We start from the raw sequence: 22,620 nt of genomic DNA on the forward strand, positions 1-22,620 counted from the left end.
GGAACTTATATCAGGGAAGCTCTGAGAACTGTTGATTCATCCTCCATTAAAAGTCCTTGAACCCTTCCTTATAATAGAATAACATACATTGTATTTGCCTTTCACAGTAAGTGCAGTGGTGGAGATGCAGCCAAGATTCAAGAAGGGTAAAAGCTGGACTGCAGAAAATAGAACTATATAGGGATTGGCTTCATAGGTTACAAAAATATTAAACTGTATAATTTTTTATAGTTTTTTCATGAGGAACACCAGAATATTGCAGTGCTTGGTATCTGTCTTTAATCAGCTGGGTATGAACATGTATATTCTGAGAGTGTAAGGGGTTATTTTAATTTCCTTTTGCGTCCTTGGCTAATGAGCTACTACTGGATTCTACTTAATTATTCCCCTTTTGATTTTTGTCCATCTCTGATCTTTGTCTAGATGAGCAAGTTGCTTTTATAGGTGTTGCTTGGAATTAGCAAACTTTTTTCAGTATGATGATATTCCATTTTTAGAAATGAAGCAAATCCACTTTTTGAACAGCAATTTGTACTTCAGACGTTATTTCATAGGGAGTTTTAGGGAGTTGCCAGTCCTGAACTGGTTGACTGAAGAAATGCAGATTATGCAACTTTCACATTTGCAGTTTTATTGCCAGCTACAACTGCAACCCTCCTACCAGTTAACCAGTCTTCTGGCCCGATGGAGACCTCTCCCAGTTTCTCCTTTTTGTATAATTTAGAAACATGTTTCCAAAGGGATACAGTTATGTTCCCTGTACCTTTAATTGCATTCTTCCCTTTTGCAAAAAGGAAGAACCTAACTTGCAAAAAAGCCTTACACCAAATACCTCCTTTTTTGTACAAGTCAGGGATTGACTGTATTTATATCATCTCACCGTTTCCGAAACACCCATTGCAGTGACTCATACATAATCCCTTAAGGACTAAAAAGAACATTTTAAAAATAAAGAAGCATGCATTGAATTGGAACCAGAAAAGCTGAAGGAAATCCTCGATCTAGCCCTATAGAAAAAATGATCTGTGGAAAAAACGTTTTTCTATATTACTGTATGTAAACAGCTTACTCTGTACCTTTATAAAGATGTAATGAGATTTTGTTGTTTATCGTCAGATGTGAGAGAATTCACAGATTTTTTTGCTTCTCTCCCTTCATTTTTGGACAACCTAGAAGTGCAGGGTTCAGATGTATGTCATGCTCACTTCTACTGAACCCTCCCTTCACTTCATTGTCATTGATTTGTCTCTCAAAGTTTTTCAAATTATTTTAAGACTATGTTGTTTTTCCACGTTAGAAAGGTTATTGTGATTTGTTTGGGTTTTGGGGGTTTTTTTTGCATGTCTTCCAGTTTTAGTTGTCACTGTATGACTCTTTTAGAAGTTTACTACATTTTTAGCTGAGCCAATCTTTTAATCACTGAGTCACACTGATTAAAAATTTTTTTTTTTGATATGTCATTAAATCATTTGTATAAAAAAAGGGGGGGGAGGAGGTCATAATTCTTAAAAGAGAAGAAGCTCTAGAATTTCCTAAGGCATTGAGGCTTATATGATGACCAAAATAGTTCTTTGATTGTGGCTTGACTTAGCTTTTTTTTTTTTCCAGATGTTACTTGGAAAACCTTTGTCTCAATTATCTCTGGAGAAACAAATAACCTTCAGCAGCTGTAGTCTGCCCCACCTATTTAAACACCGCTAGTTCCCTTTTTTTTTGTAGAAATGCTCATAAAATGTTGAGTCAGAGCTGATTTTCTTCATAGCATCCCATATGATGTTGTGTTTTAGGTTTGAGGCCAGGGGTGGGGAGGGAGGAGTGAGCAGCTGTGTGGTTCTAAGCTGTCTGCAGAACTTAACCCACAGTAAATGCCTTCCATTGTATTTGTCCTAGGGACATAAGAATTGGAGGAAAGAGGTGAATGAGTGTGTTCATGTATAATTTTCATGTTTTATGCAATATCTTCCCAGGCCTGCAAAAAATAAATATATTTCATGTCTAGAAGAGAACAGCAAATAAATGCATTACAATGCAAATTGTGCATAACAGTTATAATGAGGCTAAATGTAATACAAGATAAGTCATAGTTCTGACAACAGCAAAACGCACAAACTACTTTGAGAAGTGTTATGTTTCAGTTGGAGAACTGGCTAAGTGTAAGGTTGTAACTGTTTACAGATGATAGCAGTGAAATGAAAGGGTACTTAATTTCATACAGACCAGGGTCATAAGAGATTCCTGCCTGATTGAGACTAGTGATCCAGGGTGGTGTCTGAGAGCAGCAGCATGTAAACCTGGCTGCTTTCTGTGCTCTCTTCTGTTTGGACTCTTCCAGTGTCTACAGCTGTTGAATTAGAACTTTTAGAAGGTACCCCCTGCCCAGCTTTTATATAAAATATAAATTATATATTCTATATAGTCCACTGTAGACCTGTCATCCATCATGCTGTCTCATCCCTTATTCGGCTGTTTGTACCGTCTCTCTACAACATCCTGTGCAGCATATTCCAGGAGATCACTGTGCAAAGAACATGTTTTGGTTGATCTCCTATCAGTTTTGTCAAGTGCCTCTACTTCTTGTATTTAGGGTAAACAGTGGGTTTCCATTCAATTTATCAGCACCTTCTAAAGTTCACTTGTATGCCCCTCAGCCATCACATCTCCAAACTGCAGAGTTTTAAGATGAAAGGAGAGCCTTTCTGGTCTTTCATCTCAAGGCACCTATCTACCTTCTCTTCCTTTCTGATTGCCCTACTCTGTCCCTTCTTTAAGTCCTTTTGAGATGTGGAGACCAGAACTAAATATTACTGAAGACATAAATGCCTCAAAATCTTATGCAGTCAAAATGATGCTCTCTGTAAGCATCCTTTCCTGATGATGCCACAATTTTGTTGGCTTTTGTAACTGCCTCCTCAATCAGAGCAGGAATTAGATGCAAGTTGGTAAGAGCTGAGTGCTCAGCAGTGTTCTGACAGCTGAGTGGCAAAGCCCTCCTTTTGATTTCTAGGGTAAGTGTGAGATGATGCTCTCTTCAAAAGTCTTTTCAGGGCTTTATTTAGATACGTGCCAGCCTTCTACCTCCTTGCAAAATGTGCCTTTTCATATGACCTTATCCTTGTCTTTCCCACGCTGGCTTTTGAGTTCCTCAAAAAATGATGATGGAAGAACAGAATAATGTAACACTTCTGCTTTTTGTATGTCTTTCCTGTTTAAAGTAGAACAAGCAGAGAGGTCAGAAAGTTTCTTGAATAAACTCTTAGTATTTTGAATCTGAGCCAATCTGGCTCCTATTGGTATCACGTTAATCTAGGTATATTTTATACTGGATTTTTCTTAATTTATGAAGTTCTGTTATGCAGAATGATATGAGGAAAATAATGTAGTAGTAAGTATTGCGTCGTTTAGTTAAACGTGAGCATGAGTCAGCATTGTGCCCTTGCCGCAATAAAGGCAAACTACGTGATGTATTACACGAGGAAGAGCTTAGCCAACAAGCAGAGGGATGTGGTTTGCTTCCCGACACGTGGCATTAACAAGACAGCATCTGGAGTACTGTGTCTGGTTTCTCCTTCTGCACTACCCAACACTGAAGAGATGTTAACAAATGGAGAGGACCTAGGAAAGACCTGCTAAGGAGGCTAGAGGGCTGCAGCATGTGACACAGTCACAAAAAGGGTAGAGGAGCTCATCTTGTTTTGGCTGGAGAAAAATCTAATGAGAAATCTGATTGCATCTTTTTACCCTCCAAAGTGAGGTTACAGACGAAATGGAAATAAAATCTTCTGAAAGGACAAGAGGCAATCATCACAAGATGCAACGTAAGAAACTTCTGCTGAGGTATGAGGAAAAATACCTTCACTGTGAGACTCGTCAAGTGACTGGAGCAGGTTGTCCAGAGAAACTGGAGGCTTTTGGGGAGTGACTGGATGAGCCTCCGAAAAGCCTGATCTAACTGTGAAGCTATCCCTGCTTCCAGTAGGTCTGAATAGGTGACATCCTTCTGATTTCAGTTTTTTTCTTTGATTCGATATTTAGGAATAGATAGTGAGACATTGCTAAAATGTGTGTGCAGATTTCAGCAGGATCAAACATCTGTAGTGTTTACAAATAGATATTTTAGCAGGAAATCTGAACTTTCAGCAGTGTTTGCCTGTTGTCCTGTTGTTCTCTTGGACATAGTCTTGGAAAAAGCGGTGACTGTATGTTTTGGGGAGTGTTCATAGGTGGGGCTGTTGTACTCTGGAGACATTCAGACACTTTCTGTCCAGTTTCTTCCAAAATCACCCACCCTTGTTTGAACCCCACCAGCCTTGTGGTGACTGAAAATGCTGAACAGTTTTCAAAATCCCAGCTTTTCTTCTCAGTGAGAACTTAAAATCTCTTGGTGGGAAGGCAGGGAGGAGGGCTGTAAAATGGTAAAGTTGTTTTCAGCAAGAATGCAGGAGATAACCAGTGCCAGTGCCTGTGACAGTTCTCTTTAGCCCCAGCAGTGCTTCCCCTGGCAGGTTTGTCTGTGTGGCCATGTAACAGATCAGATCAGGGCTGCATCTCATTTTTGCCTGCTGTCCCCAGTGCCTTCAGCTTACCTCACAGCTCTAAAAAGAGTGCTGCTGTTGCAAGCAGAGGGAGTAATGCTTGGTGGGAGCAAGTCAGGAGAGTGAAGGGTAGAGATTAGATGTGGCTCCAGGCTGCCGCAGATGTGCGTGCCAGATTACACGTAGTCATGGCATTCTTTCCCAGCACCGAAGCACATTTAGGCTGTATCTAGCAACTGCTGAGACACTGTAGAGGTCTCAGCAGCTGGTACATGTGGCCTCAGAAACACCCTGTGTCCAAGAGTGGCCCCAGGGATGGCGTGTTCTGCATTGCAGCATTGTCTGCTTCAGTACCACCCTCTTCTTCATAAAATGCTCTGTTGGAGCTCCCTGCCCATTGGTTTGATGTGTAGCCTGAACTATGTTCAAGTTAACATGTCCAGTGTGGGCATTTGGTCTTTGGGAATGCTTTGGGCATTAGCCCGTTTCCAGGATCCACTCACCTAGGTAAGTGTGGACAATGGCTGGTGATGTTCTCCAGCAGCCAGCTACTTTAGTAAAAAGTGTTCATTGACCCACTTAACAGAAACTTCTCCTTTCTTGCATAACATGTATTTAGTGCTGACTCTCAATGCATTAAGGTACTGGATTTAAATAAATAAAGGGTCATCAGTATATATGATCTCCTGCTGTTTCTCTGTGTGTGTATATATAGGATGACAAAGAAGCCAACAGACCCATGCCAAACAAAGGAGACCATGGACTAGGAAATGAGAAGTTCAAACCTGTGGTACCTTGGCCTCATGTTGAAGGTGTGGAAGTGGACTTGGAATCCATTCGAAGGAAAAATAAGGCCAAAAATGAACTAAATCATCATGGTGGTGGTGATAACAAACAGCAAAACATCATCCAGAGGCAGTATCTCACATTTAAGCCTCAGACATTTGTGTACCGAGATCCTGTTCTACGACCTGGAGTCCTTGGTAATTTTGAGCCCAAAGAGCCTGAGCCTCATGGAGTTGTTGGTGGTCCTGGAGAGGAAGCGAAGCCATATGTTTTAGGACCAGATTACAAAGAATCCATTCAAGCCAGCATTAAAGAGTTTGGGTTTAATATGGTGGCAAGTGATATGATCTCTCTAGATCGGAGCGTTAATGACTTGCGTCAAGAAGAGTAAGCAAACTTTTGTTTTCTTTTAGTTCTGTTTTTATGAGGTTTAAGTATGTTCTTTCCATATATCTTAGCTGATGCTTGAACAAATATTATTAATTAGGCCAGATAATTCAGGCTTCTTGTTCTGACAGTCAAGAGTGCTGTTTCCATATATTATTCTTAATGCTGTTGCAATGATTCCTTTAATGAATAATTAATCTATATTATCTCCAAAGTCATCTGTTTTAGTGTCTGTTTGCATGTTCCAGGTCCAGCCACAGTCTTTATTGTCATATCTTTTTTTTAATCCATAACTTAAGATTTTTTTTTTTAAGAAGGAATACTTTTTTAATTATTTCCTAGAAATTCCTATACTAGTTAGTTTATTCAGTTTTGGTTTCACGCTGATACTTTAAAATTTAACACTAGATAAATAAATAGAACAGAAGCAAAGAAATATTGTTCCCTTTAAATAATTCTGCTTAATTACCTGCATTATCAGAAGTATAGATCTGCCATATTGGGGTTTGAAGTTGAAGGAGGAGTGCTCTTCTAACAGTTTCTCACTGCATTTGTCATAAAGAAGGAAGCAATCTTAAGAGAAAACATTTTTTACTTGCTAATAGTGTCCACTTTGGTGTGGGGAAATTCTTGGAAGTTATTAACATTTGCTCAGTGTTTACTAACAGCTTTACAGTAAACAGCAAACTGATTGATTGATGGGGGGGGGGTTGTTTGGGTGAGGGGGGTGGAGTGTTTGGTTTGGGGTGGGGTGGGTGTTTGTAGGAGAGGGTATACAAATTTGGATACAAAATGAGGTACTTGCCTGTTTTCACTTCCCCCTCATCCCTAGCAGTGGAGCTATGATGATCCCTGGATTGGGTGCCAGCCTCTGGGTTGTATGCTCTGTTTGGTTGGTCACTGACTGGTTACTGAGGCTCTGCTGTGGCCTTTTATAGTGGGTGTTGTTCCATTTTGTGAGGTAGAAGTGGCCAGCTGTGAGTCTGACTCATGCCTGTGCATGTATGGCTGCTTGAATTTACTATCTGGTGTATACTCACTGAAAGGGAATGAAGTGCACAGAATATAGCTGTGCTGTCTTTCTTGGGTGACTTACTGAAGGTTTCCATTTGCTAGCAGTCAGAGGAGAGGATTGTGCCCATCTGCTGCTGGTGGTGAGGAAGCGTTGGCTGTCCTGGGGTTCACTTAAGTTTTCTTTCTTCATGGCAGTGAGCAGTTGGACCTCTGTGCTAAAGAGATTTTTCTGAAGGGGAAGAAATAACCTGTGTAGGTCAGCATTTCCTTTTAGGAGGTTATTCCCTAGACACTGCTGCTTCTGTTGAGGCATTTGCAGCCACTCGGGTCCCTTTTGTAGGAGGCAGCAGGACTAAGAAAACTCACAGAGGAAAACCATTTACCCGTCAGGTGTTGTGATTAACTCAGCAGAGGGGAGCTGATGCCAGGAGTTCGTGTGAGCAGAGCTTGCTTTGGTCCTGCCTTCCCGAGGAAGAGGGAAGGGGAAGCAGGTGGAAGCACGCTCCCTTTCCTCGCTCTCTGCTCCGCAAGGACAGCAGAGCAGAAATGGCAGCATGTTGCATGCAGGTGGGACTGGGCTGCCTCTGCACAGGTTAGCAGCCATATCTTTGGTAGCAGAGCTCAAGTATTCCCTCCCCTCTGTTTTTCCCCAAAGTGGAGGGCGTCAGAGAGCATATTCATCTGCCAAATAGTTCCACATCTATAGCTTCTTGAAGTATTTTTTGTCATATTCTTGGAGTTTGTCTTTAATTCTGTTCTGAAGGGGAGTAATAAATAGAAGTTCCCAAAGAAGAATTAAGTACTTCACATACTTTGAGGAATAGGAGGGACAGCCATGTGACCAATCAGAACAGAAAAGATGAATTTTAGAAACCTCCAAGTTTAATTTCCTCCAAGCACACTTGCAGATAAGTCTTCCAAATCAAAGTTAGGTTTTATTGTTCAATGTTCTAAGTGAGCAAACAAAACAGCATGAAAAACACGGACAAAAGGCATCTTTCAGACTCCTTTGTATCAAATATTTTATGTATTGAATGTTTCGGATGCTTGCAATTGTCCTAGCTAGCTTAAAGGTTTGTAGCTTCCATGTTTCTCCTGGAAGTGGTAGAAGATAGCAGAAGCAGTGTAAGATTGGCTGGTACTGCTACATGCTTTCAGGTGTTAAGCATACTTTATTGTTTATTCCCCAATATTGGTGAGAAATGCAGCAAAAGGTAGCAGATTGTCTGTTGGTTGTATCATTTATTTTCCTTCCTCTGATCTGTTCAAAAAGTCCAGAAGCCATTTTGATTGATAGGGCTGGTCAACATTCTGTTTAACCGTACCAAAGAGTGGTATAATAATCTTTTTTTTGGTTAATGGTATCTTGGCATTGATAATTGAGGAAGTCCTTTTAGGCAAAGACTAGATTATTCATTCATATACATTAAATTCCAGGTAGATCTCACCTCAGTCTTCTCTTCGAAACATCAAAATTGTTCAGCATCACCCTAAGCAGTCTGGCTTGGTGAGTGAAGTATGCCAGATGCTTTCCCAGGCAGTGCTAGTTGGAGTGAAATAGTGCTGCAAGAACTGTCTCTCAGTTTAAAAGCCACATTGCCTTAGGGTTTGTCTGTGCTGGAGGGACAAGAGGAAAGAAATGCCAACAAAGAGGGATTCAATCCTGCTATGTTTAGATTTGACTTTGGAGTCAGACACGTTGCCAAGATGATTTGCCAGCTGCCTTTATTGATTCAGTAGGAACTTTGCTGGTGATTGTAGACAGTCTCAGCTGCTGTAAAAAGCTTTAACTCTTGCTGCACTCTGTAGAGAGGAATAATGTTGGATGGCCTGTTGAAGTTGTTTGTTGGGTACAACAGAGTATTTCCATTTTGCCGGTACTGCATACTCTTGCCTTAAAGATTTTAACTGATCTATTTCAAGGTTAAAGCCAAGCAGTTCTGTTGGCATACAGCAAGTCATAGGTTTGCCCTCTGCAGGAGGGCCAGGGGAGCCATAAACTGGGTTTAAGTGGGGCAGTACCCATTTTCTACCATATTTCTAGTTGCAGAAAAGTAGAGCAGGCTTAGCAAGCCCTGTCCAAAACCGCTGTACAGTTGCTGGAAGAAAAATTTTTCTTAAAACTTGGTGGTTTTACCATTTTTGGACCTTTTTAATTATTCTGATAGGTGGCAGCCTTTTAAGAGCAGTCATTTATACTGAATTTTACATGTTGTCCCTGCCTCCTAGTAGACCTGCAATAAAACTAATGCTACCTTTAGGGAAGAAGGATATTAAGTTGATTTCTCCCTGAATACTTTTGTGTGTGATCAGGAGTCTGCACAGAGGTAAAGCTACAGCAAAAACAGAGTGATAAAAGTTTCTGGATGATCTTTGATTCAAGATAAGCACACCATGCTGGGGAAATAAAAAATGGACACAGGTTTTTGGATGAATGCTGCTAGGTAACAAGGTGTGCTCTCTCTCAAAAAAAGAGCATTGCTGCTAGGGAGAACAAGAACTGATTTATTTTTCCAGCATAATGAGCTACTTGTCCAGAGTATTTTAAAATTAAAAAATTAATTTTAAAAAATACAGCTGTAGTGGATCTGACCAGAGATTATTTTTCTTGACAGTCTTGTCTCTAGCTCTGGCCAATAACATATGCTTGGGAGAAAACATACAAGAATGGACTAAATTTCATTCCTAGCAACCGGTGAGCTGGGACACTTGAGCCAAAAATTGCAACAGGATTGTCATGCTTCATAGACCTTTTTCTGTGCATAGACTTGTCTTTTAAATGCATTTATACTCTTGGAATTAATGACATCCTGAGTCAGTGACTTTTTCCAGGCTGAAGAACATCATGTTTGTTTAACCTCTCCTCCCGGATACTGTCATATACCTCTGTTACTCTGCTGCTCTGTGATATGGGAATATTGGACATAGCTGCATCAAGCTACTATATAAATGTTTCATGTTCCTTCCTTATTATTTCTACCATTCTGTTTGCCCTTTCATTAACTCTGAGATAAAATGCTCAAAGAGCTATCCATGTTTGACTCCAAGATTTTTATTTTTTTATTGAGTGGTAATGCCAAGTTTAGAGTCTGTCACTGAGTATACAAACCTGGACTAACTGAAGAGACCTGCTGCAAGCTTAGTCTTCCAACAGGTTTAAAATAGAGATGTGAGTAAAGTGATTATCACTCTTAAAAGTCTAGTTGCATGGTCTGTGGTTAATTGTTATGTCAAATCAGTGAAAAATGTTCTTTCTTACGTTCTCCTGGAACACATTAGTTCTGCAGCATAACTATCTAAGCAGAAAGTGTTGTATAATTATATCAGTATATTTTAAAAAAATATTAATAAAAATCCCAGTGTTAAATGTTGTCATTGTGTGTCGGCCACCTCCTGACAGGGCAGAGACAAACTGCATTTTGCTTTTTTGGTCGTTATGCTAAATGGATCCTTGCAGGACATAGCCTTATGCATTTTATTCCCAGTGACTGTTGTTAATAATTGGTTTGTTGGGGAAGAAGGTAATAATTTGAAGTTGGAAGCTTTTTCATTGTCAGGATAATGAATGTGCTCTTGGTAAAACCACATATTCCCAATCACCTTCTCCTTGTGCACTTGGAAATGGCTTCTGGCAGCATATGCTCTGTCATCTTTCCAGTGGCTGAGATGAGACTGGCTCGCTGTAGTTCCCTGGATCCTTCTTGAGGATGAGCATGGCATTTGCCTTTGCCAGTGCTCAGGAACCACTGTCAAGAATCAGGATCTTGTTTAAATGGCAGAGCATGACCTCACAATGACATCACAAGCTCCCTCAGCACCATCTGGTACAGCCCATCCAGTCTCACAGACTTGTGCTGTGTTTATGCCATTTGCTGTGTGTGTCCAGTGAAGTGGTTCCTGACCCACCACCCTTCCTCTGTGGTGGATATTCCTTTACTTCTGCAGATTTTGCCCCTAAACACAGGGACTTGGGAGCAAACCTGGCATGTAAAGACTGAGGGAAATCAGGTGTTGAGTGTCTCAGTCTTTTCTGTGTCCTCTGACACCAAGTTGCATCTCATTCAGCAGTAAACCCATGGTTTTTTAGTGTTCCTTTTGCCTACAAGCTCTTCTTGTTGCCCTTCCCATCTCATGGATTTCAACTCCACTGGAACTTTGCCTTTAATTCTCTCTGCATGTGCTCAGGCAGTATTTTTCTGTACTCCTAGGTAGCCAGTCCATGTATCTACTTTCCCTACTCTTCTTTTTTTTGCATTGGAGCTCCCTCAGAAGCTGGTGCAGCCAGCTGGGCTTTCTGCCATGCCTGTTTGACTTACTGCATGTGGGAATGGGCTGTTCCTGTGTTTTGGGGAGGTTGTCCTCAAAGAAGCCTTTCTGGGCACTTTTTGGCAAAGTTGTAACACCTGAAATCATTAATTTTTCATGGCAGATGTTAGAAAACCTTTAAATAATGGTTTCTATATGAAAGAGTCAAAAAGGGAGAGAAAACTGCATGATGGACAACACCACAGGTGACTAAAGAATCAGTATTCAGTTTTTCTAAAAAATAATGTAGCTACAATGTATTAGTTGCAGGAGTCTCTTTGTAGTTTATCTCAGAAACACTAAGCAGCAATGCAAGTTTTCCCTTATGAAGTTCACTTTCACAGTAGAACACTCCATGTCTGCCGTTTCTGTTGGTATTGTTGTACTTTGCTGTGTTTGGGTCATGCTTATTGCACTTAAGGTTGAAATTTAAGTGAAGAAACATTCTCTTAAAGTATATTCTAAGCGATGCTCTGTGAAACTCCCAATCTGTCCTATTAACCAACTTACATCATGGTAGAGCCCTTAAGCCAGGGATGTTCATACTGTTGATCAGATTTTATGACAGGGTAATTAACTGTGTTGGCTGTAAGAAAGGATCAGTGCTCAACATGCTTTGCTCAGGCTTGATATGTTGTTGTTATCCAGCTCATGGAAGACTTGCTCACAAATTATTCTGACTGACCCAGAGGGTTTTATTCTTATGACTCTATTTAAGCTAGATTTTTTTTTTTGACAGCTTCTTTTGATAAATGTTGGAAGAATTATATCCTAAATAGTGTGACTGGGAGAGGAAGCTTCATGACTGTGAATGTTTAAGGGATGAGACAAATTACTCTCTTACTGGATTTTTTTTTTCAATATGGCAATAGATAACTGCTGTCTGCTCACCAGTGTGAGCCAGAATCTCAGCTGCATCACCCACACACATCTTTAAGTCTGATCATGGCAAAATAATATTTTTAAGTGTTTTTTTCCTTCCGTGGATTATCCAGTTTGACTTTTCCTTTTTAATGACGTTATTGCTGTTGCAGGGCATGCCCCCTAGGCCATAGAAATTCATACTTGAATAATTGAATCTGTTGCCATGGGTCACCTTTTTACTTCAAACAGCACAATTGACAATATGCCTTTGTTGAGAAACCTGAAAAAGTAACTCTTCCTTACTGGATTACAGTGCTCTTTGTGTACAGAAATACATTTTTGAACAACTGTTTTTGCAGCTCACAACATTTTATTAAACAAAAGGGAATGAGAATTGGCTTTTTTTTAAAAACTGTATGTGTAGTTTTGAAAGGTGTTTGGTTTTTTATTATTTTTGGTGCAATCAGAGGAGAGAATTCTTCCCAAAAATAAAGAGTTCTGACTTTATTTAGGAATACGTACATGCAGAGCTGTTAGTAAAGATATTTTAACATCTCATAGTTTGATGGTGACAGCTTGGACCTTTTGGTTCATCCAGGTGCTATTAAAAATATCAAACGGCAAAAAATTTTTGGTGCTGGACTTGAGTTGAAAAAATACCAAAATCTTTAGTGGTAAACAATTACTCAGGGTATGAAATAAGGCAGATAAATCTTGGCTGCTCATTAGAAATTGATGGTCTTTTTACTCTGGGCAAGTAACATGAATTTAGTATGTTCTCTTACAGTAAGTAAGCTGTCCAGTCAATCTTGTCGTAGCTAAGGAGATTGAATAGAAAAGCTCTGAAGTGGAGCCTGCTTTCTTCAGGAATGTGATTAGTTCCTTAATTATAGCACTGTGCAAATTACATATTTGATACTGTTATACAAAAAAAGATTTTAGTAATTACTGTTGGTATCTGTGTCATTGGAAATGGAGCATTAGGGACTTTGGTTTCATTTCACATGGTACCTTGGGAAAATCTTTTATTCAAGTGCCACATAGTACACTGGAACTATTCTGTAACCAAGAAAACTAATTTTATAGTATGTGTATAAATCTTTGTGCACCTCAGTGAGAGCTGGGTTTGAGAATCAGGTGAATTATAGTGGTCACGCTAAATCAGGAATACTGGCTTTCCACTGCAAGTTATCAGCTGCTTTACTGCTGGCAAGACTCCTAGAGGGAAAAAAAAAATGTTTAAAATGTAATTATCCATGTATTGTCAGAGCATCTCCTTCTGGTCAGGAAAGATTTGAATTCCAGGCATTGGCCTTAAAGCAAAACCAGACATTTTCTGTTAACGTTTCAGGTCCCAGTAGTGAAAGCTACAGTGAAGATGGATCCTGTGTATTTTTAGTGTTGGCTGCTAGCATTTAAAATATTAAGTTTCAACAGAGAAATAAAAAAAAGCTGACAGAGGCACTGGGTGTGTTATGTGTAGTTGGATTTTCTTAGCTGAATGTGTGCGTCTGAAATGAGAAGACCAAGCCCTGAACAGGACCTCTTACTCAACAAAAATATGTAGTGCAGTGCCTGGAGTATATTTAAATTCTGCCTTAAACCTTGGCTTTGGAGGAGGGGGCAGAGAAATCTGAGAGGTTTCCTGCAGCTGATTGTGTAACCCTCCAGGTGCAGTCTTACATCATAGAAGTTTTGGGGCAAATGGAGGAAGCATTCAGGCAAATGAGTTGTAAACTGAATGTGAAACTAAACACTTAAATTCTTATGCTCTGTCTTGTTCCTGTTAACCAGAATTTACTGTGGTAGAGCATTCAAATAAACTTGCATGATATAAGTGGGATTGGGCTCACCCTCAGCAAGTTTGCTGATGACACTAAACTGTGTGCTGTGGTTGACATGCTGGAGGGAAGGGATGCCATCCAGAGGGACCTGGACAGGCTTGAGAGGTGGTACCCTGCAAACCTCATGGAGTTCAACAATGCCAAGTGCAAGGTTCTGCACATGGGTCAGGGCAATCCCAAGCACAAATACAGGCTGGGCGAGGAGTGGATTGAGAGCAGCTCTGCAGAGAAGGATTTGGGGGTATTAGTGGATGGAAAACTGGCTGTGAGCCAGCAATGTGTGCTTGCAATCCAGAAAGTCAACCGTATCCTGGGTTGCATCAAGAGAAGTGTGGCCAGCAGTCAAGAAAGGTGATTCTCCCCCTCCACTCTCATGAGACCCCATCTGCAGTGCTGTGTCCAGCTCTGGTGCCCCCAGTATAAGAAGGACATGGACCTGCTTAAGTGGGTCCAGAGGAGGCCATGAAGATGATCAGGGGACTGGAACACCTTCTTTACAAGGACAGGCTGAGAGAGTTGTGGTGTTCCAGCCTGGAGAAGAGAAGGCTCTTGGGAGACCTTATAGTGGCCTTTCAATACCTAAAGGGGGCCTATAGGAAAGATGGGGAGGGACTTTTTATCAGACAGTGTAGTGATAGGACAAGGGGTAACAGTTTTAAACTGAAAGAGGGTAGATTTAGATTAGATATAAGGAAGAAATTCTTTACTGTGAGGGTGGTGAGACACTGGCACAGGTTGCCCAGAGAGGTTGTGGCTGCCCCCTCCCTGGCAGTGTTCAAGGCCAGGTTGGACGGGGCTTTGAGCAACCTGGTCTAGTAGAACGTGTCTCTGCCCATGGCAGTGGGTCTGGAACTAGATGATCTTTAAGGTTGCTTCCAACCCAAACTATTCTGTGATTTTATAAGTTATCATTCAGTCCAGCTGAGCATAGGCAGGAACTTCAAGGTTGAAGGTGGAAAGGAAGACATGGTAGAAATAAAAGTGTTTCTGTGGGACTGATCCCATTACCCCAAGCTTCTTTCTAGCCTTGTATTAAATTAGGTAAAACCTGTCAGCATTTGATCAATCAATAGTTATGTACAGCCAGGGCTTGAGTGGTACATAAGTAAATGCATCAAGCTGTAACTCCTGAACTAGTGCCCACCTCAATGGAAAAATCATGAGAATTGCCATATACAGTGAGTTGTAGTTTCTTACCAGTGTTTTCTGAGGACATAGCTGCTTCAAAGGGGAGAGGGGTGTGCATCGCAATAAACTGCTCCCGTGCAACTGACCTGCAGCAGTGTCATCCGCAGCTGGGGCCAAATATCTGCTTGCCCCATCTCCTCCCCACAGTGGTGCAGTGTGTCAGCATGCTGCAGAAGGGTTGGAGACATGCGAGGAGATATTGCATCACTTTAAACCAAAACAGGAAGAAGAGGGCTTTGGCTCCATCTTTCTGTAAGGTGACGTTCCCTTCCCCATGGAAGGGAATTTATTTTAGCCTTTTAGCTGCCCCAGTTCTCCTGCTTTATGGCATGTATTGTTTCAACTTTTTCAGTGTTGGGCAAGAATTTTGTGATTAAAAAAAATGCAAAGGTTATTCCTTTAATTTTCTTATGAGCCCTAATGTTGGGTCTCTGTACAAACCTTGCCCTGAAGTTGAATGGTGTCATGTTCAGAGGTATAAGAGATGTATGTAGCTTGTGCTTCCAGGGGCATTAATCACAAAACTTAGTCACATAGCCTTGCAGGCTGCCTCAGGAATGAAAACAGACAAAGCTTGTAGCTAATGTAAAAATAGGAAATACTGTTTCAGCATAGCTTTAATCTGTTAGGTAGTGTGTAGTAGAGGTTTTGCCGCTGTCTGCTAAGGGAGGAAGGGGGAATGACTCAGCTGATCCAACTGTCCTTCTTGGCTTGTCTGTTTGCTTCTCTTCCAGAACCCCTGTTTTGTCAGTTGACTACTATCAACTTATATTGGTGTCGATGATACATAAAAATACCCAATACCCTATAAGGCTTCATAGGTAACAAACCCAGTATTAACACTAGATTACTTAGTTGTATTTTAAGAGAAGTGCCTGGCTCTGTAATCTGTTTCTGTCTACTCTAGACTTAGGTAATGACCCCTCTGATTTGCAGGCATCAAGCAGTCAGTCTCAACTAGAACGTTTGTGGTGACAACTCTACAGTTGAGCAAACTGTTGAAGGTGTTTTGTGAAAGAAACTCTCACCTGTCTTCCTAGGGGGTAGATGCAGTTTACTGTAGTAGTCATATTAAATTGATGGTTTAAAATAACAAGCAGCCCTGAATTCAGTATTAAATTATGTAAAAAGCATACTGTCTGCTGAATGACTGTCTCCTTATAAGATCAGAACAGAGCTTACCAGAAGAGGAAGCTGCAAATGTAAAGAGAGTTTCTAACTTATTTTTGGGCTCTGCTAGTGCTAGACCCTCTCAAAGAGTGAGAAAAATGCATGAACTATAAAGCAATTATCACTATGAATCTCATACCACTTTAAATGAAATAAAATTTAAAATACAAATTAAAATTGTGAACAGTTTTATATTAATGGAGAAAAGAGATTCTGTTTTTTAATGTCAATTACAATTTCAGGATAAATGCTAAATTGAGACCTTTAGCTTTGTACTGATTCAGGGCTCTCAACTTGGAACAGCTGACTCCAGGGAGTTGGCTGCTGGAGCAGTTACAGGAATGTGATGGCAGCTGCTTGCTATCTAAGAGAAATCTGTGCTGCCACATTTTGGTCTGAGCACACAAGTACAGTGCTTTAAAATCAAGATAGAGGACTGATGTGCCTTTGGTAAGTGCAGGTGCTAGTCAGATAGTTGACCTGAGGAAGATAGTATCAGCATGGAGAATAGCTAGCAGCCATGATATCTCTTTCTTCTCTCTCGAGCTTAGGTGCTGGCTGGTGTGCTAGGAAGTTAGGAACTCGGGATGGCAGAAGCACTTCTGTCAACTCAAGATCTCAAATTGCCCTCTGAGTATCCATCTGATTGGAGCTCACCCTTAAATTGCTGTTGAGGTGCTCTCCTGTTCAGTTCTTGCATTTTTGCTTGATGACTGGATTACTGTTCCAGGAGAAGCAGCCTCTAGCCTGGGCTTTTTTTCGCCTGAGGAAATTTGAGCCTACATCTGCAACTGAGGTGGTTGCTAACAGGGAGGCTATAGGGACATCCAGTCTTTGGAGTGTGTACACATGATCATATTTGTGGGGCCAGGGGACACCAGTAAGAGCAAGCCAATGAATATAGTACAAAGCTGCAAAAGCAGAAATTTCCTCAAACCAAGGAGCATCCACCCAGGTGTCCAGCTTCTTGTGGAGGGGGTTCCCTGTAAAAGGGCTCCTATCCTGTTGTGGCTGGTGCACAACTTTGTGATCAAGGGATAGGGACATTTGTGTGGCATGGTCTCCAACAGTGCTGTTCCCTCCCAGGGACAGGGAGGGAGTAGGAATAATTCACATCTTAAGTATGCAGGCTAATAGAAGAAACATTACTTGTTCTGTTTCTCCATTAGATCACTACTATATCTTTCAAAAGGCTTCTTTTTACTCCAGTGATGAGTCAGTCCATGTTTTTGCTCCACAATACCAGTGTTGATTTGGGGAAGTTTTTGTTCATGGACTGAACTGAAGGTGTTTGCTTCCTTTGACCCATGAGTTCCCTGAGGAAATGAAGCAAGCAGAGCTGCTCTTCTGTGCAGCACTGCCCATGGAAGATGTTGCCAGCCCTTGCACAGACCTGTGCAAGCCTGCTCTTTCTTGCCCTGTACAATAGCTCTTTACAGGGGTCAGGAAGAGTGATGTGAAGTGTCTAGAGGCAAGACTAGCTTAAGGATGCTACGTTCTCATTCCTGCCTATCTGTTGCAATGTGCCATCATCTCAGCTATATCAGTAAGAATTCAAAATAAATTTTAAGTGAGTTTCTTTACCAATTTTGTTCACAGCATATCACCACAGCTGGCCTGCAGGCTACACCTGAAAGAGCACTGTGCTATCATATGTGGGCAAGACAGCATCCAGAGGATGAAGCTAGAGGTTGAAATGTATTTAAATCCTCTTTGTCACAGACTTTGAATCTGCCCATGCCAGTTTTCATAGCTTGAAGCTTTTGCGTGGATGCCTGTATCTATTTAACCCCATCTTTTAAAACTGAAGCATGAGTCTGGAAATTCAGGCTTTTTACTTTCCTTTCCTGGTGTCTGAAATTTACAGGGGAACTAGTACTATAAAATTCAGCTTCAAACACAAGGAAAATACGTTTATGGGTTTTTTGGTATTTGGTTTGCCAACCACTGGATGTCAGTGCTGCTCCACTGAAGAAAAGCTCTTCCCCACTTCCTTCCCTGTGGATGTGAAGGAAATGAGAGGGAAGGGCTCTGATTTTTGTTGCTCAAATACTTGAGCAACATTCGCATTTCTTGAAAAAAAATTGCCACAGAGATTAAAATATTAATTACACGTATTGAAAACAACTACCATGTTTAACCCCTAATTCTCAATGCAAGATGAGAGACAAGATTGTGCGTAAGAGTTACTTCAGTCTGTTGGAGCTTATGAGCTTGAGTGAGTCTGTGGACTGTCCAATAAATGAAATAAAGCCTCTGGAAAAAACTTGAAGTGTGATCGTACTAGAGATATAAATACAGTGCTTTTATGACTTGCAAATGTCACATTTAGCAACACGTTATTTTTCAAGTTTAAAAGTAAGATGTGCTGACAGAGTGGAGAAGATTAAGTTGGATATGTAGCAAAAAGCCTGTCTAGACCTCTTTTTTATGTTGTAAAAATGCATTAAAATGCACAGATCAAAAACTGCTTATAAATTGCTCACTGATGTGTTGTTCAATTCAGGTTTTTGTAATAGGTTTGGCTTTTTTAAATTATGTGAAGTCACTTGCTATCTTTCATTCTTATTTTCATTTTGTTCTAAACATGACTTACCTACACTGCAGGAAGTGGGATAAATAAGCAACCAAAAGGCTTGGGTTCTTTTGCAGTTTGCTTTATTTCTGTTGTTGAAGGCAGTTTAAAATGTCATAGCTGTCTTTAATTGGGAAGCAAAAAAGTTCTGTAGCTAAACTGCTGAAGGTGCAGGTCAGCAGCACAGTGCAACATGTCGGATACTGCCTTCTCCTTTGAGGCAAAGGGTGCTATTAATTTATGCTACCTTTTACATCAAGTTCTTGAATTGCATACAACTGGCATGCTGATTTTCAATGTATAACACCCTGTTTGCCTCCATTTTAACATAACAGTATCACCAAAATTAATCCAGGTGATGAATATATGTGTAAAGCAACACAGTTCTATTATTATATCTGTTATTAAACACGCAATGGAAAATCTTTGTTTTACACAGCCGATTTAATGCACCTAGGTAGCATATCTATTTTTATCTTAAAGTCAGTCTAGAACTTGTATATTAGTAGCTTATAAATATGATTAGCTGTGGCTACTTCAGTCATGAAAACAATTTTGCTGGAGGATTTTAGGCAGTAAACCACACTTACAGAGATCGTGCTGTTTCAGAGGTTGCTTACAGCATGCCTGACTAAGAGAACAAATGCCTTATTAGATCAGACTTAGTTATAGACTGTTTTGATTCTGTAATTTTCTTTTCCCATAGGACCAAGCTTAATAGTATGTTTCTACTAACTTCTTTTTGTTCTGGCGGGGAGAAATATATATTGATACTGTTCCCTGATAATAAGTGAAATACGTCCTTCTTCACCAAACAAATGCTTTTTAAATACCTATAGATCTGTTATGTGAGTTCTTTCCACATGAAGTAAAATTTAGTTTCAGAAACTCTGGTAATTTCTGATGAAAAGGTAATTCCTTTTCAACCACGGATATGTTTCTGTGCATTTAAGCTTTTTGTTGTATATAAAAATAACTATGGAAGTTTGTGCATCCGTAAGTTTAAAAGTTTCTATTTGTCAAGAATAATTTCTTAATACATGATAGTTGTCTTTGAAAACTCAGATTCTCTCTAGTAGAGACTTCACTTGCAAAAAGATGAAGAAAGAAAGTCTTTTGCCCACTGAAATCAAAAGTGCTATGTCTCTGGATTTGGTGATAGGAATTGTATTATTATATTTGGAAAAGGGGCTAGAGATCAGGTAGGGAAACTTTCAGGTAAGGAGATACCTGGACTGGTTCTAATTAGGGAGACCGAACAGTCTTATTTGGGGATGCAGTTGGGGAAATGCACGTTACAATTTCACAGAATCATCAAGGTTGGAAAAGACCTTGAAGATCACCTAGTCCAACCGTTAGCCTAACAATGACTGTTCTCAACTACACCATATCCCTAAGTGCTATGTCAACCCAAAATGAAATCATTTTATTTCAAATTAAATCATTGTTGATAAATGTAATTAATAAATATTGGAAAATATGGACTGGATTACTCATATTCTCATATTGCTTGTTTCTAAATGATCTGTAATCCCGCAGGGGAAAAGATCTGTGTCCAGGTCCACAGTGAAATTGAAATGCAACGTGTTTTAAATGGATGCAGAAGTGCTTTTCATGGTACACCAAGCTGGAAGTCACTGATATGGATGTTTAACTTGAATAATTCAATGGGAATGAACATAGGCAATAATTATATTTCCTGTGTCATTCTTTCTGACACTGGTTAGCCTTGCACATTTGGTTGATGCAGTTGTGATCTGTTGTGTTGGCTACTAGAAAGATGTATATTGTAGCCAGATACATTCTTGTTTGAATCTGTTACTTGAATGTGCATTCAATGCATTTGTAGAGTTAGGAACTGTTTTGATGAAAATTTGTGTTCTTCATTGCTGTGATAGCATTTATTGTCAAATTCTGTATAGGCATTACATTTTCAAATGATTGTAAATTCTTGGCCTTTTTCTAAAATTTGTCAGCCCTTGAGTGTTCAATTTCTCACTTTATTCCTTTGACTTTTCTGCACTATTTTTGTTTGGATTCTCACCTCTTTGTTTTGGCTTTTTTTCCCCCTCTTCTCCTATCTTTCAAGGAAGGAGCATATTGAAATTAGGGCAGGTTTGAAACTTGTCCTTGACAGTCTATTTTTAAATTTTTTTTATTTGTTAAAAAAAATACGTACAATTGCTTAAATTTGGCCAAAGCTGTTACCTTCTTATATCTGTTGAAGCATGTGACTCTGCATTTTGACTAGGGGAATGGAGGGCTGGATGGGTTTGATAAGGTTGGGGTTTTTTTAGCTACGTTTCTTATACCTGAAAGTTTAACCATGAATAATAAATAGTAAAGGTCACATCTTGTCTGCCATGGGATTACATTTTTCCCACAAGCAACTATGCTTTTCTGATAGTTTTCGCAAATGGAGATAGTTTTATGCAGAGCAGCTGACATAAGCATTTCATATGTTGCGGCTGTACTTCTAGCAAGTTTACGTACTATGTTTATTTTATTGTGAAAGGGCAGAAATTAATGAGCTTTGCCTTGCCACAACAATGGCTATAACTTTGCTAATTGTACGATTCTGCATGTGGACTGTATAAAGCCAATGGAAACATTTTATAGACAGTACTTCTACTGGGTAAATCTGATTTAAAGAAGCTTAGAAAAAAACCAGCACTGTTTCGTTGTGTGTTATGCAGCAGGTGAGCCAAATGCACAGACCACCCTAAATTGTGATACCTGATGTTTTGAAGAGGATCACCATCTTAGTAGCCACAGTTTGGGGCTTTTCTTCCACTGTTCTCTACTGGGCTCACAAGCAGCAAGGTGGTGGTGGTAGGGATGTCTTTCAGCCCGGTCCATGCAGTACCATCCATCTACACAGGAGGAAGCATGTAGCTTTTGAGGCAGGAGTCATCATTCCCAACCTGCATCCTACCTCTTTCAGGAAGAAAAAAGGCTTGCTGGCTGGAAGCAAGCTGCTCTTTGGGCCTTGTACCTCTGTGATGCACTTAAGCTATATTACCTTTTATATCCCATTTCTATTTAATCTGAAGATTTTATTTGCACAAAAATGGTGTTAAGCAGTTCAGTAAATCACAATGTGAAAATTAATAGAATCAAATCTTTTCACAGATGCAAATACTGGCATTATGATGATAACCTGCTCACCTCCAGCGTTGTCATTGTCTTCCATAATGAAGGATGGTCCACACTCATGAGGACAGTCCACAGTGTCATTAAGAGAACACCAAGGAAATACTTGGCAGAAATTGTGCTGATTGATGATTTTAGCAACAAAGGTATATTTGGAATATTAATACTCTACTTGTAGAAAAGGAAACTTTTTTTTTTCCTTTAAATAGTCTTTTGATTTATTACCTGCCATGGACTGAGTCGACTCTGCAAGAAAAAGTAAGTTGCTTCTTCACCAGTCCTTTCAGTTTTCAGTGAAGGGAAAGCTCTTTTCCAATTAACTGCTTTCATGAAGGTGACAATCCTTTATGTGTATTCAGCTGTTTGAAATACAGCTGGGATAGCTAGTACCTCTCTTAGCTCTTGTGAAAACAAGTCATTTTAAGAGTGTTGAAGGAGATTGCATTAAGCCTGTTAGGAATAATTTCTTTTTTTATTGCATATAGGAATCCAGATTCCTTTCTTCCCCCCTCCTCCCCGTGATAAAAATATATCTAAGGCTAGTGAATTATTCTGATTCATTTTCAATATCTTTTAAATTTCTAACATCCATTTTTAACATCACATTAAGGTGTTTATTGTTTCTTATTGGGGGGGAGGTGCTTTTAAAAATTTTTGTGTTTTAGTTTCTGTCTTTCTTTGAGTCCTGCATATCAGCATTTTCAGAACTCCAGAGATTTTCCTCATCCTTTGTAACATAGATTCTAGTCAGGATGTACATACTTAGATATGATACTTATAAACATATGCTGACTTTTGTCCT

General features: G+C 39.9%; 1 protein-coding gene across 2 annotated transcripts in view; it reads left to right on the top strand.

Annotated features, from left to right (window-relative positions):
* Positions 1 to 22,620, top strand: part of GALNT7 (polypeptide N-acetylgalactosaminyltransferase 7) — a 73,660-nt gene that overhangs the window by 27,204 nt on the left and 23,836 nt on the right. For both annotated transcript variants that reach the window (XM_074905764.1, XM_074905762.1), the window contains exons 2-3: positions 5,248 to 5,705; positions 21,798 to 21,964. In XM_074905764.1, the coding sequence (XP_074761865.1) occupies positions 5,248 to 5,705; positions 21,798 to 21,964 (625 nt within the window). The remainder of the gene's footprint in view (positions 1 to 5,247; positions 5,706 to 21,797; positions 21,965 to 22,620) is intronic.

Source organism: Athene noctua, chromosome 4, assembly GCF_965140245.1.
Source record: "Athene noctua chromosome 4, bAthNoc1.hap1.1, whole genome shotgun sequence".
Classification (NCBI taxonomy): Eukaryota; Metazoa; Chordata; class Aves; order Strigiformes; family Strigidae; genus Athene; species Athene noctua.